Source organism: Erigeron canadensis, chromosome 2 (assembly GCF_010389155.1).
Source record: "Erigeron canadensis isolate Cc75 chromosome 2, C_canadensis_v1, whole genome shotgun sequence".
In the NCBI taxonomy this organism is placed as follows: domain Eukaryota; kingdom Viridiplantae; phylum Streptophyta; class Magnoliopsida; order Asterales; family Asteraceae; genus Erigeron; species Erigeron canadensis.
The window spans coordinates 37,025,513-37,046,901 of NC_057762.1; the positions used below are offsets into that span (position 1 = coordinate 37,025,513).

The 21,389-nt window shown below is 32.8% G+C and overlaps 3 protein-coding genes across 3 annotated transcripts; 1 reads left to right on the plus strand and 2 right to left on the minus strand.

Moving 5' to 3' along the window:
- Positions 1–7,518: 7,518 nt before the first annotated feature.
- LOC122589384 (peroxidase 72-like) lies at positions 7,519–9,000 on the minus strand. Its single transcript, XM_043761677.1, has 4 exons — positions 8,755–9,000; positions 8,471–8,668; positions 8,214–8,379; positions 7,519–8,111 (listed from the first exon to the last, which is right to left on the minus strand). Exons 1-4 carry the CDS (start codon positions 8,989–8,991, stop codon positions 7,711–7,713), a joined length of 1,002 nt encoding a protein of 333 aa, XP_043617612.1. The 5' UTR covers positions 8,992–9,000; the 3' UTR covers positions 7,519–7,710.
- A 2,789-nt stretch (positions 9,001–11,789) lies between these two features.
- LOC122588600 lies at positions 11,790–16,639 on the plus strand. Its single transcript, XM_043760747.1, has 7 exons — positions 11,790–12,307; positions 14,352–14,494; positions 14,935–15,206; positions 15,311–15,465; positions 15,658–15,920; positions 16,068–16,130; positions 16,219–16,639. Exons 1-7 carry the CDS (start codon positions 12,019–12,021, stop codon positions 16,468–16,470), a joined length of 1,437 nt encoding a protein of 478 aa, XP_043616682.1. The 5' UTR covers positions 11,790–12,018; the 3' UTR covers positions 16,471–16,639.
- Positions 16,640–17,461: 822 nt separating this feature from the next.
- On the minus strand, positions 17,462–19,434 carry LOC122589310. The gene is made up of 3 exons (XM_043761589.1): positions 19,339–19,434; positions 17,926–18,114; positions 17,462–17,816 (listed from the first exon to the last, which is right to left on the minus strand). The coding sequence occupies exons 2-3, from the start codon at positions 18,091–18,093 to the stop codon at positions 17,631–17,633; spliced, it is 354 nt and encodes a 117-aa protein (XP_043617524.1). The 5' UTR covers positions 18,094–18,114; positions 19,339–19,434; the 3' UTR covers positions 17,462–17,630.
- Positions 19,435–21,389: the final 1,955 nt, after the last annotated feature.

Consider the following 21,389-nt stretch of genomic DNA (forward strand, 5'->3'; position numbering starts at 1 on the left):
TAGTTGAATAACAAAAGTCGAGCTACTTTTTTGCTTTTTTTTCTATTTTAATTTATATGGTAACGAACTAGGCCCCAAAATTGATCTCGTTTGAGGACTCTAAAAACCTTAAGCCGCCACTGTGCTGAGGGTTAATAAAACACTAGTAATAGCCAATGCGATCTAGACTATATTTCTCGTCTCAATGACATATGTTTAAGGCAACTACAGTCTGCTAATTAAAGAGAGTGTATGTTCATGATGAGAAATGCGACTACATAATCGAACTCAATCTTTCCCTACGTAGCATTTGAGCTATGCACTAGGAGGTTAATTGACCCCAAAGAAGAGATTGAACATGGATCTCCACTTGAGATTTTTAAACTTAAACCACTGTGCTAACTAGTGATGAATATTACACATTATTGATCATATAATCATCTGAGTATGTTAATTTGTGAATGTACACACATACTTACCGCGGGTAAATGTATAAAAATTATATGTTCATCTAATCCAGGGAGTCACATAAAAAATGGTGTTTATAAAGTTTTCCAACTTTAGTAACTATTACAATAATACAGGAACGAATGAATATTTTCTATTCTAATGGCGCATTTGGTTCGTGGATTTTGAAGGAATTTGATAGAATTGTAATCTAATTCCATTCCATTTGTATGTTTGGTTGGAAAATTTTAAATGAATCAAATTCTATGGAGTGAGAAGATTCTTTTATTCACCGAATTGTCATTCCTTAGGTGATATGGGTGGATTTTGATTCCATGGCAACTTTTATCTTCAAAAGACTATAATACCCATATTTAGCCAAAATTTAATCCAAAAAATTTTGAGCATAGATGATAAAAACTTTATAATAATGATAATAATAATAATAATAATAATAATAATAATAATAAATTATTAATTATTATTATTATATTTTAAAAATGATGAATTCTTGGATAAAATTAAAATATATATGTGGTCATAACTACTCATTTTCGAATTTTTTCCTAATAAATTTTTCCAATGTTTTGTTGAAGTAATCTTAAACATGAGATTTTTACGAAGATAGTATTTTTTAAAATTTATAGCTAGATGGTGATTGCATATGTTGTTATATATAAAAGAATAAATTGGGAATATGTAACAAAAATCCTAATAGAAAGAAAAAAAGATGGCGCTTAGCTGTAGGTCGGTTTTAATGGAGGACAACGGTGTTTGCCGATTCTGTTACCGGAAAAACGAAGCGGTGGATGGCAAACGCAACCTAAGGCACGGCTAGCGACAATCTTTAAGCTGACTATTTTTAGGTTAACTGATAGCTAACAAGCAAGTAGCCATGGAGGTTGGTGATGTGGTCGGGAAATTTTTGACCGAAAAATTAAAGAAGGGAGGCTGGGATAAAAAGGAAAAGGGAGATAAATGTTTGGTGAAGGAAAGTGTTCTTGATTAAATGGGAATTTGCTTTTTATCAAAAATGAACTTTGTTACTTCAGTATATAAAGAAAAAGGGCAAACATGTCATTTTAACAATTATGACAAAACATTCTTTTTATATTTTTGTAAACCAAACACATTGACTGAATTTAATTCCATTCCATCAAATTTCATTCCATTAAATTTCATTCCATCAAATTTCATTCCTTTGAAAAACATTCCACGAACCAAACGCGATCTAAATTATTTAGGAAGTAAGGAAAACGGAGTCTTTAACTTATATATGTGATTTAATTGACGTGAGTTTCTAATCATTTTGTAATTAATTTTAAGATATTAACTAGTGATATTCCAACACAAAACCTTATAAAAGATGTGAAGATATTTGATCAGTAGATGACGTTGGTTATCGATATTTATATTTATAGCTCAAAATAACACAAGTTACGTTGTCTTTTTTTTTTTTTTTCTTGAAACTATGGATTTAAATAAAAAATATAATAAAAAAATCATCTGGTGGCTATAGTTTAGTGGTAAGAACTTTTCGTTGTGCGCATTGAGACCTGGTTCGACTCGCATTGGTCACACCAATCTTTTCTTTTTATATATAATTAACTTACAATTATGTTTCGTTTCAGCCCCTCAACTTTAATGTTTACGTTTTGCTCTTGCATTAAAAATGTTTCGAGTAATACAAATCACATCCCTGAATCATTGTTCATTATATTATTACACAACAAATCATCATAATTCTAACACAATACATACATATAAATATATGAGACATACAACTAACAAAACTTTAAATAACAAGAAACATACTGCTCATTATACATGATACATCTAAGAGGTGACATTCACAACTTATTAGGCATTATTGATTAGAGGATTCAATACCAGTCTCATTATGCACCTTAATTATGAATAGTTTCGACTTTCCACCACTCGGACGAACTGCAAAAACGATCTTAATTACACATTGACATTCCTACAAGTCTTTCGGATTTGTCCTCTCAATCCTGTCAATGGACTAATAGTCCGGCAGATTCTTCTACAATTTGCATTGTTTCTTGGTTTTGCTAAAATATGAGGAATAGATATGGATATAAAAGATATAGAAGAAAATATAAGAAACAATAAACGACAATTAAACAATCAGATTTGGATAAATTAAAGATTGATGATAAAGAAGAGTTTTAATTAAACAAGATATATGAATACATGATTCAATACCCAAAAGTGGGATGAATCCTAAACTAAACAAATACAAAAAAACTCATAGTGAGGTGAACTTTGGGAAAAAGGAAGAGACACAAAAAACTGGCTATCTGGTCGTGAGTGTGACAATCTGATGTTCTTTTCTCTTGAATAGATATATGGAACTAGATATGACCGTTGACATTCATTCCTATTTGGCCCAACAATTATATTCAACCCATCAATAACATTGGCCCATTAAGCTTTTCTATTTAGCCCACATTATCATCAGTGGTAACTCTTTCTTAATTTCCATATGCTCACGTAGAAAGCTAAGATTGTGACAACTTATATTTCTCAACAGGTTTTCCTTAAACAATACTTCATCAGAACTCAAAACCCCTTTGGTGTCCATTAAGTTCTTGTAGTATTTGTTATCGAACAGAACTTCATTGGTGTCAGTCGTCACATTGTCCAAAAAATTAAGATAAGAGTGGATAGATTATTATTATTATTTTTTTTTGAATTAATGATGGTAATATATGTAATTTACCAAGACTCTCGTTCCTTGGATTCATGGATACATGCAACTAACATATTGTATCTTTTATTATTAATATCAAGTTTAACTTCTGAAATTCAAATGGACTATCAGGAATAGGTTAAGTAAGCTTTAGCTGATTGCTAAACCTAAACAAATATGAGGATATCACATGTAGTCATTAGTGATCGTCTATTCTACGGATCGATACTAATCTGAGATATATTATTGAATACAAGAGACTTATCATTAATTAACAAAATTCGTTGTAAATCATGACTTTAAAAATTTACACTGCCATGTAGTTGATGCTCACCAAAACAAGTTTTATAATTGGCTGTTAATTCATCGTCAACACCATTTATAAATTAACCACAGATGGTCAATAAAACACTAATAGCCAATGCGATCTAGACAATGTTTCTATTGTCTAAGTACGATATGTTTAAAGCAACGACAGTCTGCTAAAGAGAGTGTATGGAGAAATGCGACTATATATTTTCGAACTCTTTCCCTACATAGCATTTGAGTTATATATGCACTAGGAGGTTGACCCAAAAGCAGAGATTGAACATGTATCTCCACTTGAGATTTTTAAACTTAAATCACTATGCTAATTAGTGATGAATAATATTACACATTATTGATCATATCATCATCTGAGTATGTTAATTTATGAATCTACACACATACTTATACCAGTAAATGTGTTCATCTATAAAGTTTTCCAACTTTAGTAACTATTATAATAATACAGGAATGAATGAATATTTTCTATCTTAAGGGGGCATTTGATTCGCAGATTGTTTTTGAGGGAATTGGAATTTGGTAAAGTAATTGGAATTTAAAGGAATTGGAATATGAAACTTTTAATATTTGTGTTGTGTTTGGTTACAGAATTTAATGGAATTCAGTTAAAAGAATTTAAGCATAAGCTATATAAATTGACAAAAGTAACCTTTGTGTTGTGTTTTATTATTATTCACATATACGAGTATATTATTGTATATCTCTAGTTAATAATTATAATAAAAAATATAATAATAATAAACAAATTAATTGATGATAAATCTGAGTTGGTTTATACTGTGCACACCTACCATACAACCACACAAATAACACACCATCATCGGCAGCTTTACTCTATCATTCAACTTTGTTTATCTTTTATCCATTATTCATTTTCATAATAATAATAATAATAATAATAATAATAACAACATATACACATAGATCTCCTGCTTTTATAATCAAGTAGCCAGCAATGATGGCAGATGATGATGGCTGTCAAAAGTCGGCAGCAAGCCAGCAACATTAGTGGAACATCAAGTGGTGGATTGTGACGGTGATGGTGGTTTAAAGACGACATCAGCAAACATCAGTAGTACATCAAAAGGGGAAGAGTTTTTTGTTTTGGTATTAAATTATGAGAGGGTATTTTGGTAAAAGAAGTATGAATTACATGAAATGTTAAATATTCCATCAAGTTATTGATGGAATTGTAGATTCTCTATTTTAAGGAATTCAATGGAAAGTTTTGAATTCCAATTCCATCATTTTACCAACCAAACATCCCCATGAATAGAATTCAACATTCCAATTCTAAGGAATTCCTAAGAATTCCATGAACCAAACACCCTCTAAGTTATTTGGGAAGTATGAAAAATGAGTTTTTAACTTAGATATATTATATATTAGTCCTAATACCAGTGCACGATGCATGGTTGACTTATAACTATGTATATTTTTATTTTAAAAATATGTAATGTAAACTTTTTGATCAACAAAGATATGTTCAATGTTTGAGGCAACAATAGATTGGGAAAAGAAAAGGTGTTTTCCATCTTTGAATTATGTGGAAACAAATTGAAAGATCAATTGCTTCGCGAGTGATATCTTCTATCAATATGTCAGTAATAACAATGATGTTTTCAGTGACAGTCATTATGTCTGATGGTAACAAATATTTTAATGGATAAGAATTTCTTCAAGTTAATTCCCCAGCTTAAGTTAAGTCGGGAAAACTTGACCCTTAAATGAAAATCAAAGTTATCCCTTGATTTCCATCTAGGAGCTAAAATAGTGAAGATACTTCTAACTTATCAAGTTAAAAATAACCTGAAGAAGTCTCCACCTTGTTTTAACATGTAGTCAACAAAATTATACCAATAATAAATCCCATCATATGTATCATACGAATAGAATAGAATATATACTATACGCATGTGTGCAATTTTTTCGAAAACATTGAAGTGGTAATGATCAACAATCATTAACTTTGGTTCAATATATATTTATATAATAAATCTCATCATAATCATATGTATATACTATAGTACTATACTAAATGTATATACAGTATGTAATATTTTTAAAAAGCTATAATTATCATAATCAATGTAATTTAACATCAGATAAACTGTTAACTACTTACCATTAACTCGTTCAAAACAATTTTTTTAACATCAGACATATAACTATATTATTAATAGTGTATTCAAAAACAATGAAACAACATAATACAATTAGTTTAATTTCGGATGATATAATAATGATTGTTTTACTCTTTTAAAACCTTTAAAAACAGCGATTTAATTATTGATTGTAAGCTTAATCCTCTTGAAAGTATATATAGGTTTTCGAAGACTCTATATATAAGGTATTAAAATATTATTATCAATCATTAATCAAAATAAAGGAAGTGGTTGGAGAATAATAAAAAAAAAAAAACATAAAGAATTGGAGAATGACACACATGGAAAGTGTTATATACGGATATGTATATATGTTTAATTATTATTTATATGGATATAACATTTATCTATACTATCTATACTATTATATAAAAGAAATAACAATCTCTCTCATCAAATGTTGAAATGTAACCATACGAATGTACAAGAATGCTCTTCCTTTATTTCAATTAAAATGCATTCCTATTTAAACTATTTTCACAATTTCACTTCAATTGAATATCCATTTATATTGTTAATACGTGTATTTTTTGTTACTGTTGGTTGATATTGAAGCTAAGGTATCATCGTAGTATCTCGCTTAATTAATTGTTCACTGATACTGTTTTTGGTAATCACGACATTGAACGCATTGTCAATGGTATCCGCTGCAACGCGCGGGTACCATGCTAGTATTATAAAAGAAATAGCTCCTTTTATTTATGGAAGTGTTGAAAATATGTAATATTTTCACTTAGCACCCCTTAAAATATTTCCATATACACTACCCCATAATATTAATGATTAATTTACACTATCAATCCTTTATTCTTTAATATATTTTCATTAACCATTTACATCAATTATCCACACCACTCGACGCCGTCTCCACCACCAACACTCGACCCCCCACTACAACGGCATTGTCACGACCACCGCCGCATTGCGCGTGTAACGTGTTAGTATTTTTTTAATAGGGATATATACTAATTTGTATATTATTTAATTAACTATTACTTAAAAAGGTTTTCTTAACATACATGACTAAAAAGATACTTGTTGCTTTAATAAAATGTCACGTGTTCTTAAATAAAGGCTACAATATTGTTTTGGTTTATTGGTAGATTTAATTAAAAATTTCAATTATTGAATGGAGTTTTGAAATTATTTGTAACATTTATAAGATTTAACTGATGGGAGCTATAATCTTACGTGACAATATTATAAGATAGGTTTGAGCTCTTTGAGTCTTTAGAATTATTCGGATTTCTACCGTTTTAATAAATGTATAGATACTAATTATTTAAAAGTTTTAATAATAATTATAATAAATGTATTATAATTCAAAAAAATACATGTCGTATAAAGATTACGCCACATGTAGTTTTAAGAAGTCTACAATCCTATTTTAATTTATTGGTACGTGAGTTTCTAATCATTTTGTAAATAATTTTAAGATATTAACTAGTAAAATTCCAACACTAAGACCTTATAAAAGATGTGAATATATTTGATCAGTAGATCACGTTGGTTATCGACATTTATATTAATAGCTCAAAATTAGACAACTTATGTTTTTTTTCTTTTTTTAACTATGGATTTTTTTAAAAAAATATAATAAAATAATCATTAGGTGGTTGTAGTTTAGTGGTAAGAACTCCTTGCTGTGGGCGTTGAGACTTGCGTTCGACTCCCGGCGGTCACACCAATCTTTTTTTTTTCTATACTTTATTTACAATTATGTTTCCTTTCAGCCCCTCAGCTTTTAGTGTTTACGTTTTGCTCTTGAATTAAAAATGTTTCGAGTAATTACAAATCACATCCCTGAATTATTGTTCATCATACTATTACACAGCAAATCATCAATACATTCTATAATTCTAACACAATACATACACATATGAGATATACAACTAATAAAACTTTAAATAACAAGAAACATACTGCGCATTATGCATGATAAATGTATCTAAGAGGTGACATTTCTTTCACAACTTATTAGGCATTATTGATTAGAAGATTCAGACTCATTAGAACCTTAATTATGAATAGTTTCGACTTTCCACCACTTGGACATACGAACTGCAAAAGCGATCTTAATTAAGCGTTGACATTCCTACAAGTCTTTCGGATTTGTCCTCTGAATCCGGTCAATGGACTAATATTCCCCATTTTGACCATTGACTTGGCAAACTGTTGGAAAAACATGTCTTCATTGGTAGCATATTCTTTCACAATCTGCATTGTTTCTTGGTTTTCCTTAAACAATATTTGATCAGAACTCAAAACCCCTTTGGTGTCCATTAAGTTCTTGTAGTATTCGTTATCAAACTTTATTGGTGTCACATTGTCCAAAAATGATAAGTTGTCATTTCCACCTGATCTCGGGCAGTTTGCACGCAGTTGTGCAGCAAACAATTGGTTAGGTTGCCCGTTGCCCGTGTTTCCATATAGCCTTTGCTTGAAGCTGGCGCACCTAGCATTTCCAATGGTGTGACTTCCTGCAATGCAATATTTAATTTCTTGGATTATGACATGTGGTTTCTTGACAATGATAGGTAATTTTAGTTTACTTGTTTGTCATTATTTTTATAAATAATTACCTGAAAGTGCTACAAGATCGACAATGTCAAGACCATTGAGCTTGAACTTGGTGAGGATGGTTTGAAAAGTACTATTTGGAGCTGGGATGTTGTGATTAGACCCATGCAAACTTGCACCTAGTGAGTCCCTTCTTCCAACCGGGACTTCCCAACTCGGTCCCCCAGCCTGTTATATATATATATATAAGTTTTCTTTTAATATTTATACTATAGAACTTGATCATTTATATAGGATTGTTAGAATACAAAATATATACCAGCATTGTGGAGTCTCTGGCTGCCAGAGCCAGAATATCTGCACAAGAGACGGTCTGTGGACAGGCCGTCTCTAGTGCAGCTTTGATATCATCAATGACTTCAAATCCACGAACCGAATTGCTATTTGGTAGAGACCCCTTTTCGCTAACTACATTACGTGCGCCACCATTGTCTAACAATATTGATGCATCACATCCCTAAAAATATGATCATTTTTGCAATAACATCAATAATGTCAAAATTATGAAATTGTGAAATATTGAAGAGTTTCTAGTTCACTAACCTTAACGAAACAATCATGGAAATGGAGTCTAAGCAATGAAGCAGCCATTCGAGGGTCTTTTGCAACGGCTTTTGCAACAAGGCTTTGGACTATGTTAGTAGCCTGTGGGCAAGATTGATCATAGAACTGGGGGTAGAGGTAACCTCCATTAGTTATCCTAGAGTAGCAAAGTGTGTTTGGAGCAATAATGATAGCTATGAACATTATGGTTATGGTCATTGTTGGTGACTTGGCCATTTTAGTGACTATGTGATATGGTTTCAGCCAAAGACTTGTGTGGTCAGGTCAATGAAGGCTATTATTTTAGTAACTTATGATGGAAGTGAGATCCTGGGTATTACTTATAGAAAGTGGTGGGGTTGGGGTTGGTTGTTTAGGAGAGAGTTGGTACCTTTTCTTTCTTTTTTAAGTTGAAATAGGTGTGGAGTTACTCCAACTATGAGCTAAAGACCATTTTAGTTGATGGAAATCTAGAATCGTGTATGTTAACAGATAACTTAATGGTCGAAACCACCAGTTTTGTATTTGTTTCAATTAAATCAAAATTGATGTACTTAACTGATCAAAATCTATGTATACTTCGATCCAATTTTTCATTCTTATAAAAAAATATGTGTAAGTAAACCATCTTTAAAAATTTGATTTAGTTTTCAACTTTTAATGTTCTACTTTTTAAGATGTTAAAGGTGAGTCAAATGACATATAGTTATACGAGGGTTGGTGCCCCCGCGTTGCGGCGGTTAAATGGTGATGATAATACAAAACAGTGGAGGAGGAATCGATATGTGTGTGTGTAAATAGAAATGAGAGAAATAAGTGATTGTGTGTTATATCTTGGTAATGTGTTTGTCTGATTGTGTTTAAAGATATAGAATTAGAGGTAATGTGTGAATTAGGGGTAATATGGAAATATTGAAAAGATTGTTGAAATAAGGAGTCCAATATATTTTATAAGGGATAATAGATAATTATTTTGGGAAATGATTCGTGCTGCAAGCAAAACTACACCTTGCGTCTAACGTGGTTGATATATATACGGATCATCTCTTGATACGTGAAATCAAAAACTACGCATGAACCAAGCATGTTGGTTCACACAATATCTTCTCTCTATATAACTAAGAGATGACAGGTTTTTTTCTTATGTGTCATTTCTCTTTTCGTGCCAACTAGGCTTTTTGCTTAGGTGTCATTTTCTGATAATTTTAATGTCTTTTTAGATATATTGACATTTAAATTTATATTTTTAATGCCCATGTGGCATTTCATTTGCCACATCATCATTTGCCTACGTGGATATTTGCTTCTTTTTTTAATTAATTTTAAATAGCAAATATAAAAGTCGAATACAAGATTAGAACTCATGACATCTAGCTTTTATTATTATGCACAAACCACTTGATCTAACTTAATATTTGTTTATATTTTGCAAACTACTATAGATATTCATTAAATATTAAAACTAATTAAAAGACATTGATAATATATTTTCGATCTTTCTAACTTATTAAAACCAATTAAACTACGGTAGAGGCCGGTAACCTCCACTAGTTATCCTAGAGTAGCAAAGCGGGTTTGGAGCAATGATAGCTATGAACATTATGGTTATGGTCATGGTCATTGTTGGTGACTTGGCCATTGTTGGAGCAATGATAGCCCAAGACTTGTATGGTCAATGAAGGCTATTATTTTAGTAACTTATGATGCAAGTGAAATCCTGGGTATTACTCATAGAAAGTGGTGGGGTTGGGGAAATCCTCGTATTTGTTAACAAATAAAGGGTCAAAAATACCATCAATATTGTATTTGTTTCAATTAAACAAAATTTATGTACTTAACTGATCAAAATCTATGTATACCTCGGTTCAATTTTTCCATTCTTATAAAAATATATGTCTAAGTAAACCATCTCTAGAAATTTGATCTAGTTTTCAACTCATGTTCTACTTTTTAAGATGTTAATGATGAATCCGATGACATAATCACATAATAGTTATATCATTATTTTTGGGAAATGATTCGTGCTGTAAGCAAAACTACACCTTGGGACGTGACGTAAAATCAAATATTACGCACGAACCAAAATTAGGTTACTGCACACAATATCTTAAAGAATATGACTAGAAAGTTTATTACTTCTTAATTACTTTGATTAGAATGTCTATATCTAGAACTTATAGTACAATCTTACTACCTCCTGCTACCAAATTTAGGGTCCCTTTAATCTTTTCACTCTAATATGGAGTGGCTGAAATTGTATTGTTGTGGAATTAGGTCAACTATTACACAAATGTTTGTTCAATCATTAGGTATCTCTTTCTCAAATTTAGAGCTCAATGATCACTGCCAAAATCTTTAGCATATTTTGCATTAAAACTTGTACATTATTCAAAGAATCTAAAACTTTGTTTACAAAAGGTCCTAAATTATATGTTTTTATTTGAACTTATGTTATTGTATTACCTTCCACATTTCCACCATGTGATTATGGCACCTTATGTTTGCCTTCTTATGAGTTGGCACATCATAAAAACTAGGGAGACGTTTAGTTAGGGAAAAACATTCTTTATTTATTAAGAAAACAAAATTAACGAAAACGTGATTAAATAATATTTTCCTAAAAAAAGTTTTTAAAAAAACAGAAAACATTGCTATCTACTTTTCAATAGAAAATAAAAAAAAAAATATTTTTTTTTGTCCGTTTTTCTTTTTTTTTTCTTTTAAATTTTAGAAATCTCAAATTAAATCAACCATGTCTTATACGCCCCCATCGTTGCTCCCTATCACCCTCGCCAATTACATATTGTGTAGCTCTACTATTGACATTAGCCTCCCAAGTCGATAGGCTTAAATAAACAGGTAATTAACCAATAAAATTAAAAACGATAAAAAATAATGTAACGCTAATGTGATTACCTCTTGGGTAATAAAGAGCCTTCTCCGGATATCGTTGTATTTTGGGTGCTTTTTAAAAATTTACTCGAGCACTTTGCCATATAGAATCGAGGGTGAGATCAGATCATACCGACACCCAATGAGTATAAACCAAGAAACCCAAATTGTGTAAGTTAACAAAACCCACACTCACACTCACTCTTTTTGAGTCAAATCAAAACACATTTTAGCTTCAGATTCCCAACAACCTAGCTCGTTATATATATACATCTACATATATAACAAATCACCAATCTATAATCATCAACATGCGATCTACACAACAACACCACTTTTGAAACAAACAAAAAATAAAATAAAATATTATTTATGGCCAAACAATCCACATCAGGTTTCTTAACATCATCAGCACCCTGTTTCCAGAAGAAACACTGGCTGTTACTTCTGTTAGCAATGCTGTCTGTTTCAACAGCTGTTGCTTTTATAATTAGGGCTGCTTATGATTCTTCTTGTGATAATCATTCTCCTCAACAATATGAACATTTTAATGTTGTCGGTAATCGGCCGAAATCGAGTGAAGCTGAAACAAGTACTAGTCCACTCAGTTTCATGAAATCTAAACGTGTTCTTCTTGTTTCACATGAACTCTCCCTTTCTGGTAATTCTTTATCCCTTAATTAATGATTTTATAAGAATTTGTATGGTTTTTAGAGATTGGTTGTAGATATATTGTATAAAGTTTTCATCTTTATTGTTGCCCAGATAATGTAGTTGATAATTTACAGTTTAGAAGCCTTGTTGAAGTAGAAAGAATGAAACTTTAAAGAACCCCTTTTGGCCCCTTTGCCTATGATGCAATAAAACCACATTTATGGTGATTGAAGAGAGTTCGGATTCAGAAAATGTTAGAAACAATAGTTACTAGTATCTTTTCTCTAGATTATGGTTGCTGAGTTTTGGAGTCTGATGTTTGTGATGATGACCCGATTCCAGTCCATGAAGTATGAGTCCAAGGGTGCTTGAGTGACTCGGTTAGGTGTGCGTCAAAGGGTAGCCCCTAGATGAAAAATTAGAATTATTGGTTTGGCTCGTATGGAACTTTAAAGTTTGAGATTTAGGTCGGTTGGCATTTTCCTTGAATGAAGCGGTGGTAGTTGGCTTAAGGAGCAAGTGATTAGACTCTATACATATGACCTCAATGTATTGTGAATGTTGTATCCTCGAAATCAAAAAATTCACTCTAGTTCGGTTGCGGGCTAAGAATATTAAGTTGATCTGCCCAACCATATAATTATTTTCTCTATTGTTTCGTGTGCATTCAAGTTATGGTTGGGACATCCCAACAATTGTTACTGGAATTACTGTCTAGACACAACCTACTATCGCCTTCCAATATCATTGGATTACTTGTATTCCCTAAAGTTTATTTCAGATTTATAGTCTTGAACTCATGACCTCAAAAAGTTTAGTTGGCTTGATACATATGTTTGGCTCTTTTGGAACTTTAGGTCTGAGATTTAGGCAGGTTGGCATATTCCTTGGTGAGGGTGTGGGGGTATTTGGCTTAGGGAGCAAGTGTCCAAGTAATTAGACTCTCTGCATATGGACCTCAATGTAATTGTAAAGATTGTATCAAAATCATATAATATCTTTCTCTTTCTGTTGTGGACTAAGCAGATTGAGTTGATCTGCCCAACCATATAATTCTGTTTGCTCTCTATTTTTTCATGTGCATCCAAGTTATAGTTTGGACATCCCCAACAATTGTTACTCAAATTCCTTCCAGTTTATTTCAGATTTTATAGTCTTCAACTCATGACCTCAAAAAGTTTAGTTGACTTGATACAAAGTTTAGCATATGCATAGGAGTAGATTCTATGAACGCAGTAGGAACTTCAGATAGTTTTTCAGCTCTTATGTTATTCATTTGAAGCTGGTTTACGGATAAGTTGTTTACAATCTGCCTGGCTTTGCGTCTATTTCGTCTCTCACTGTTATCTCTGATAATGGAATTATAACAAGTAAAAATGGGTGGTTCTAAATTAAGTGATCTTCTGACTCGCGTTCACTTGTAATACTTAGTCAATGCTGAGGAAATACAATTCTGCTATGGATATATGCTCTAATACATTTTAAACATAAAAGTTTTACCAGTGGCCTTGTATTAGAAAAATATAACCATGCCTACTTCTTGGTTTTCTCCGTATGTTTGGGAAGTTACTTTTCCCCTGTAGGTTGTGTATATTGTTGTAGAATTGCTTGGAGTCACTTAAGGCCTTGACTTGCAAACAGTTTTATAAGTCATTTTTTTATATTGTGAATTTACTATGAATGTTAAATATACCTTCCGTCACTTGAATATTGCTAATAACTTTGTTCGACTACTAGTCAATTAGTCATACATGCAATTACTGACTATCCTTTGGCCTAGCAGTACTCGGGTGACCTGTCAATCAAGAGATTGTGAATTCGAGACTTAATTGAGAGATGAGTGTATCAAAGTAGTTTATATATAGGTGTGTGAGTCCTTGCTGTTCAAAAAAGAACTACAGAAAAGTTGCATGCAAAATTTTAGTTTTATCATATAGCAAAAGAAAGAGGAGTATTCCTAATGATCTACTTCCTTTCAAATCAAAGAAAGTATAATTGAAAAAATGAGTAATCAGTACCACAAATAATCGCTTCATTTTCTAATTGTCTAGGTGGTCCATTGCTTTTAATGGAACTGGCATTTTTATTGCGTGGTGTTGGTGCCGAAGTTTACTGGATAACAAATCAAAAACCATCTGGAACAGATGAGGTGATATACAACCTGGAGAACAAGATGTTGGACCGTGGAGTGCAGGTACGTCTTCGATTTCTGAATTATATACCAAGGAGTATTATATAAAGGACTTATCTTGTGGGTCCCTCCAAATTGTGAGGCAATGTTCTTAGAATAGCTGGGGACTCCCAACCCTTGGATAATTCCTTAAAAATTCTCAGTCCTGATATATCTTAAATCTATAACCAAACAACCCCTTCTTCCCTTTTGCTTTATTGACAAACAACCAATCGTGCACACACACTAACACGCCAAAAAACACAAAACCTCTCTCGTTTCTTTCTTTTTAGCTAGCACCCCCACATTGCATGGATACAAGGCTAGTCATATATTAAAATATGTTGGAATGCAATCTTTTTAAACAAGATTTCACTTGATGTGATAGTTGTAATTCTCAATATTTACTTAGATGCCACCTTATGTTTCTTGCTTGCTTTCTAATGTTCTCTAGCATATTTTAGGTTTTCTCTGCCAAGGGTCAAGAAGCTATAGATACAGCCCTAAAAGCTGATTTAGTAGTTTTAAACACTGCTGTTGCTGGAAAATGGCTTGATGCTGTATTGAACAAAGATGTTCCTCGTGTACTGCCAAAGGTGTTATGGTGGATTCACGAAATGCGAGGCCATTACTTCAAATTGGACTATGTCAAACACCTTCCTTTTGTTGCTGGCTCTATGATTGATTCCCATGTAACAGCTGAATATTGGGAGAACAGGACTCAAGAACGCTTAAAGTAGGCCCTTTCATCCTTCTTCTTTCCTGCAAACAAAAATCTGATCTTTGGCTCTTTGATCATTTTTCATAAATTGTGAAATATATATATTTTTCAATTTGCAGAATTAAGATGCCAAAGACATATGTTGTTCACCTTGGTAATAGCAAAGAACTTATGGATGTTGCTGAAGATAATGTGGCCAATAGGGTTTTGAGAGAGCATGTCCGAGAGTCCCTTGGGGTGCGGAATGATGACATACTATATGCTGCTATCAACAGTAAGACTTCAACTCTAATGTGATTAGGTTTGTTTCTACTAGAAGATAGAATCATATTTTCTAGCCAAAAGGTTTCGGGAGGGTGTTTTTGGTGTTATTTGAACAATCTCCTTATCTATCATATTTTTCTGATAAAATGTGACGTTTTTTTTTTCTGATGCACATAATAATGAATTAATGATGTATGTGCAGGTGTTTCACGGGGAAAAGGTCAAGACTTATTTCTACGTTCATTTTATGAGAGCTTACAATTGATCCAAGAAAAGAAGCTACAAGTGCCATCAATACATGCAGTGATTGTAGGGAGTGATATGAGTGTCCAAACAAAATTTGAAACAGAACTTAGGGATTTTGTAGCACAGAAGAAAATCCAACATCGAGTTCATTTTGTGAATAAAACTCTTACTGTTGCCCCGTATCTAGCAGCAATCGATGTCTTAGTTCAGAATTCTCAGGTACACAGTTTGGTTTCTTTCTAAGGAGTACAGCAAAGCTCCTACCCTTTAGCAAATAGCAATAGATTTGTTCTAGGTATTTGTTGTAACCATACAAAATGGAACTCGACCTTTGACTTCAATTTCTTATCTTGTTTTTCTGTGTAGGGCCGAGGAGAATGTTTTGGAAGGATAACAATTGAAGCTATGGCATTCCAGTTACCTGTATTGGTATACATCTTTATCCCCTGTCCACGTAACAAAAGTTATTAGCTATATTGATGATTCCTATTTACATTTTGCATTTGTAAAATGACAGGGAACATCAGCAGGAGGGACTGCAGAAATTGTGGTGAACGGGTCAACAGGGTTTCTGCATCCTGCTGGAAAAGAAGGGGTGACTCCTCTAGCTTTAAATATTGTGAAACTTGCTACACATGTGGAAAAGAGGCTAACGATGGGGAAAAGAGGGTATGAGAGGGTGAAACAAATGTTTTTAGAGCGACATATGGCAGATAGAATTGCTGGTGTTCTAAAGGATGTATTGCAAACGGCAAAGGGCCACCATTAATGTCGATTTTCTCCTGAAAAGGTTTTTTGTATATTAGATAGAGTATAGCAAAGTTGTTGTCTTCTGCACGAGTTTTATGTTTGTTGGTCTGTAATCAGAATTGCAAAGGACAGCAATCTATAGTTGATTCATGTTTAGTTGAACTGCATATATAAAAATTTCTTTTGTATACCACCGTTATTTTTACGTGCTAATAATTGGAGCCACAGGGCAACATCCTTCACCAGAAGACCCCTGAACCTAACATTAACTCTGCTGATCAGGCTGTTACACTTTATTCTTCTCATTTAGATTGGCATCCCCCTTATGCCAGTAGTTAGAGTATCGAGAATCAATGCAATATTGTCTTGCAGTCTGCAACAATATTGCCATATTGCTACCTAGCAAATCACACTTAAGGGATTGAGCCTTTGCTGGTCATTCATTATGGTCTTATAAACCCAATTGCACACTACAGGCTTTGATTAGAATCTAGATCATGTAGTCAGTTGAAAGGCTATGTAACTGATGCATGATTTTAATTCAAGATTTTACAATCATTGATCTGCCAAGATTGAATTACATTAAGAGATTGAAAGTACCTGATCCCGTTAGAACAAAGGTCAATCATGATCTTGATTAGATTGAAGATAAAATTAAATGATTTCGAGATCAACATACATAACAATCATATGTGTCTGATGCAGTCTAACCATGATAGTAAAGCATCAGCAAAATATAAGACTGGTTTGGGTCAACCATGGTCCACATTAGTTATACCCAGTCCTAATGACACTGGGTTTAAGATATTTCACCCATCTCACGACTAAATTGACATCACATATCAGCTAAGAATGATAACTTTCTAAATCTCTGAATGCGGCATTGTTCGTTGAAGGCACAATAACTTTGTAGATAGCAAGAATCTCAACAAGACTCTTCAGAACACATCAAACCACTATGTATAATATTACCGATTACAAAAATATAAGCTTCATAAAGCTAAACAAAATGGCAAAACAACACATGTTTATTATTGCAAAGCTGATCTTTAACTTGTTTTGCATAACCAAAACTAATCTGGGACATGATGTAAGCAAGTCATATTTCAAGGACAAAAGCGTAACAAAGAGCTAGTCTAAGCACATGATTATTCCAGTCTATATAGTTCAAATTTTAGATCAAGACTTGACCCTGGTGGCTCTTGGCTGGGTGACAGTGGGTGGTTTAGTGAACCATGTTGTGTACAGGAACTGCTTGTTGGGACCAACATGGTTGCATATTTGCTTAAGCTTCTGCCTCTCCTTCATCCATCTCAATACAGTCTTCATCTGAGTTTTGCTTGTCAAATCTGGTACACCAACTTGCTGCAAAATATTTGTAACAATGAGAACTTCAAACAAAATATGTATTACATTACATTACAGCGTCAAACATAAATCATAATGAGCAGATGGAAAATTCATATAAAGACACCTGAACACGTTCCCATGTCTGAGCAACACTAAGAGGACCATGCTCCTTCAGGATTTCAAAAATGGCCCTTGTGATGGTTTGATTCTGCTCCGGCCTAAACCTAGGCTCTAATGCCTTCATTGCTGGTTTTGGCTTTGTACCAAGATATTTTACTGCTGTGGTGAACATGATGTTTTCCTTAGATTATATCTGCAACAGAATTGATTGGTTAGAACTTTCAGTAGGTACTTTAACTAATGAAGCTTTAGTCCAACTTTTGATCATCTTATATATTTAACACTAACTTAAGAAGTACTGTACAATAAATCCTTAGTGTGCAAATCTTTTTTGAAGAGCAACACCATATCACCAACCACCACAAGCCAACTAGCACTTAAAAAGAAGTATCATATGACACCTAAGTCTACAATTTAAGCTATATATGCAGGGCACACTACTTTCAATGCCACAATTTAACAGTTTCTAGGGCTTTGATGAATAACAAAAGTACGAAACAACCAACATCTAATAGGGAACTTGCGTAGCCAAAACGATAATTGCACTTAGTCACACTGAATCTTCTATGAACACTGATTTTACTAACACGGGCGATAGAAGTTGGTTGGCATCCCTTACATCAACCCGTTCGATCTGCTCATACCTTACTAGACATCTCAGTATCACCCATTTGGACCCGTAATCATGGTTCTGACATACCCAAAACAACCCGTGAGCTAAATTATTTTACCGACACCAAACCAGTTTTTCTTCTTCGGATTTGAGATTGCCAGGTCTATATGAGAACATAAACAGACAATACCAAAGGCAAAAACTTAAAGCCAAACAAAACTGAAATTAAACGTTTTAGAATACGAAAAAGCATACGTACAAGGCGCTGCTAAAGGCACACAATATGCTATGAAGTTGTATTAGGTCTTACATTTAAAGGCTTCCTTTTATCTTTTTGTTGGTCTAACTGTGAGATTTCAGCTAATGAATCGATATCGATGCAAAAGAAACTTAAATATCTCTAATTTTAATATCAGAATTCCGATTTTTCCAATCTTCAAATTGTAAAAACCGATCTTGCAAAAAGCAGTACTTTAATTAGTTTTTTTTTTATTATTAATCGAATTGCAAATATTGATCTTGCAAAAAACAATACCATTAACTTAAACAAAATCCACATTTCTTTAAAAGTTAATCATCACTTAATAAAAAAAAAATAGTAATAATCCACATGTCATTGAGAAAGTAATCACTTTGTAAACCTACAACTTAATTTACAGATAAATGCCCTACAAAAAGTTGATATATATAAACCCTGTAATAGATATATTCACAACATTCCTAATAAGATCTAATGCTGTAATTATTATTGATATAGAATAAAAAATAAAAAAGGTAGAAATATGATGGTTTTATGAGACAAACCTGATAAACCCCTGTCGCCCCCCTTTCAAACACTCTCCCCAGAAATGTTGTTTTTGGCAAAAGGATGTTAGTCTCGTGTTATTTACCCAAATTACCCTTGGCCTGGTTTCTCCATCTAAAATACGAGTAACAAACCGAGTACTTAAGTATATTTTTAGATTAGATTAGATTTTTTATTTATGTATTTAATTAAAAATCATTGTACCATTCATAGATTTAGTTATGTATTGTGATTACGCTTTATTATTGATGACATGTCACTGTATATGTTAGATAAAAACTTCACGATATACAATATATCTAAAGTTAAAATCACAATCGCTTCTAAATTTATATAATGGAATGCATATATTGTATACATGCATTAAACCAAAATTCAAAATTTGAAAGAAAAAAAAAATGTTGATAAGAAAGTTTTCTGAAAAACGCTAAATGAAAAAAGTGTGAAAAAAGTCGTGGTACATAATGATATTGGATGTGACCGCGAAAAAGTTGTAGTATGAAAACTTAGTTGAAAAACTTAAACAAGATGCGATATGATAAATCTAACTAGTGATATGGGTTGTATGTGGTCATGAAAAAGTTTCATGGTCGGAACCCGAAAGGGAAAAAAAATCTGCAAAAGGTTATTATTAAGTAACATGTAGTTAAAAATTCGAACGGATGCGAGATAAAACAAAATTAAATAGTAGTAGATAGGGATATACTATGGACCGCTAGGTTTCATGGATCCATCTCCATTAATAACTTGAATTTCCGTTTTTAATGTACAAGCCCATTGGTTAGGCCCATCCACAGTATCCACGTATCTTGAAATGGCCTTTAATATTCGTTTCTTAATTTGTTGGGAGACTCGAGTCGATCGTGACTTGATTTTTATTTTTTTTTTTGCCTTTTAACTTTGTTAATGACTGGGTTGTTATTCACATATTATTGTAGTAAAGTATTAAAAGACTCCAATACTATTTACTTTGAACTTTTTATACATATTCGTATCTACTAATGACAATATTTGAAATTATTGCTACTAATTTTTTTTAAGACAAAGTCATTGAATTAGAATAAACAAACTCCAAGTTGAGGGACCAAGGGAGTTCCTTGAAATGGAACACAGCTGATACAAACAAGTGAACAACGTACAAACAAGTTAAGAGTATACATAAAACACGATCAAGTTAACTCTTCAAATTTATATTTAATATATACACAAAGTTTGAAATAAACTGACAGACTTTGGATACATCTATATATAATTTTACGTGTCAAACCAAATAAACAATACATTACACGTACAAAATACTCGTTATATGGTTAATTATACTAGTCAGCTTTGGGTACATGTTTATTATTTTTGTGTGTTCTCTAGCTAGCTCATCCGAAGTACCACCATGGGCCTTCTCCTCCTCCTTCTCCCCACGGCGGCCTCCCGCGTCAGTGTGACCAAGTTGGTTTATGTAAGCACCGGCAGGAGCAGAATCACCAAAGTCATAATAGCACCCGACACCACCAGTGGCATGACCCACGTTGGTCCCCAGCCCATAACGACTACCGGGGTCCATGTTTCCATCATCATCTTGTAGTACTCCTCCCTGAATCAGGTTCCCATATTCGTCGGTTTGTCGGACAAGGTTAGCATACTCGCGAGTGTTTCCCCCTTCCATATTCTTTCTAATTTATTTGATCGATCTACTCCGGTTGAAATTTACAAAAGAAAAAAAAAAGGAACAAATGAAAGAGATAATATTATGTTGCAACCAACTCTTCGTAGAAGAGTTGGCCACCAGCTGCCACTTTCTAAGAGTAACCTGGGTTCGAATCTTGCCAGAGGCAAAATTGAATTTAAGTGGTTGAATTACCTTGACACTATTCCTGGGGATTATGTGGGTATCAATTCAGTACATGGAATTAGACGGTTCCTATCAATCTACCGTTTTTTTTCCTAATATTATGTTGCAAAAAAATGTTTAGAAAGCAAACGGGTTTGTTAATATAGGGCCACGGGTGTTCCGTACAGCATTAAAAAAAACTTAAGTGGCAGAAGATCGATGGTA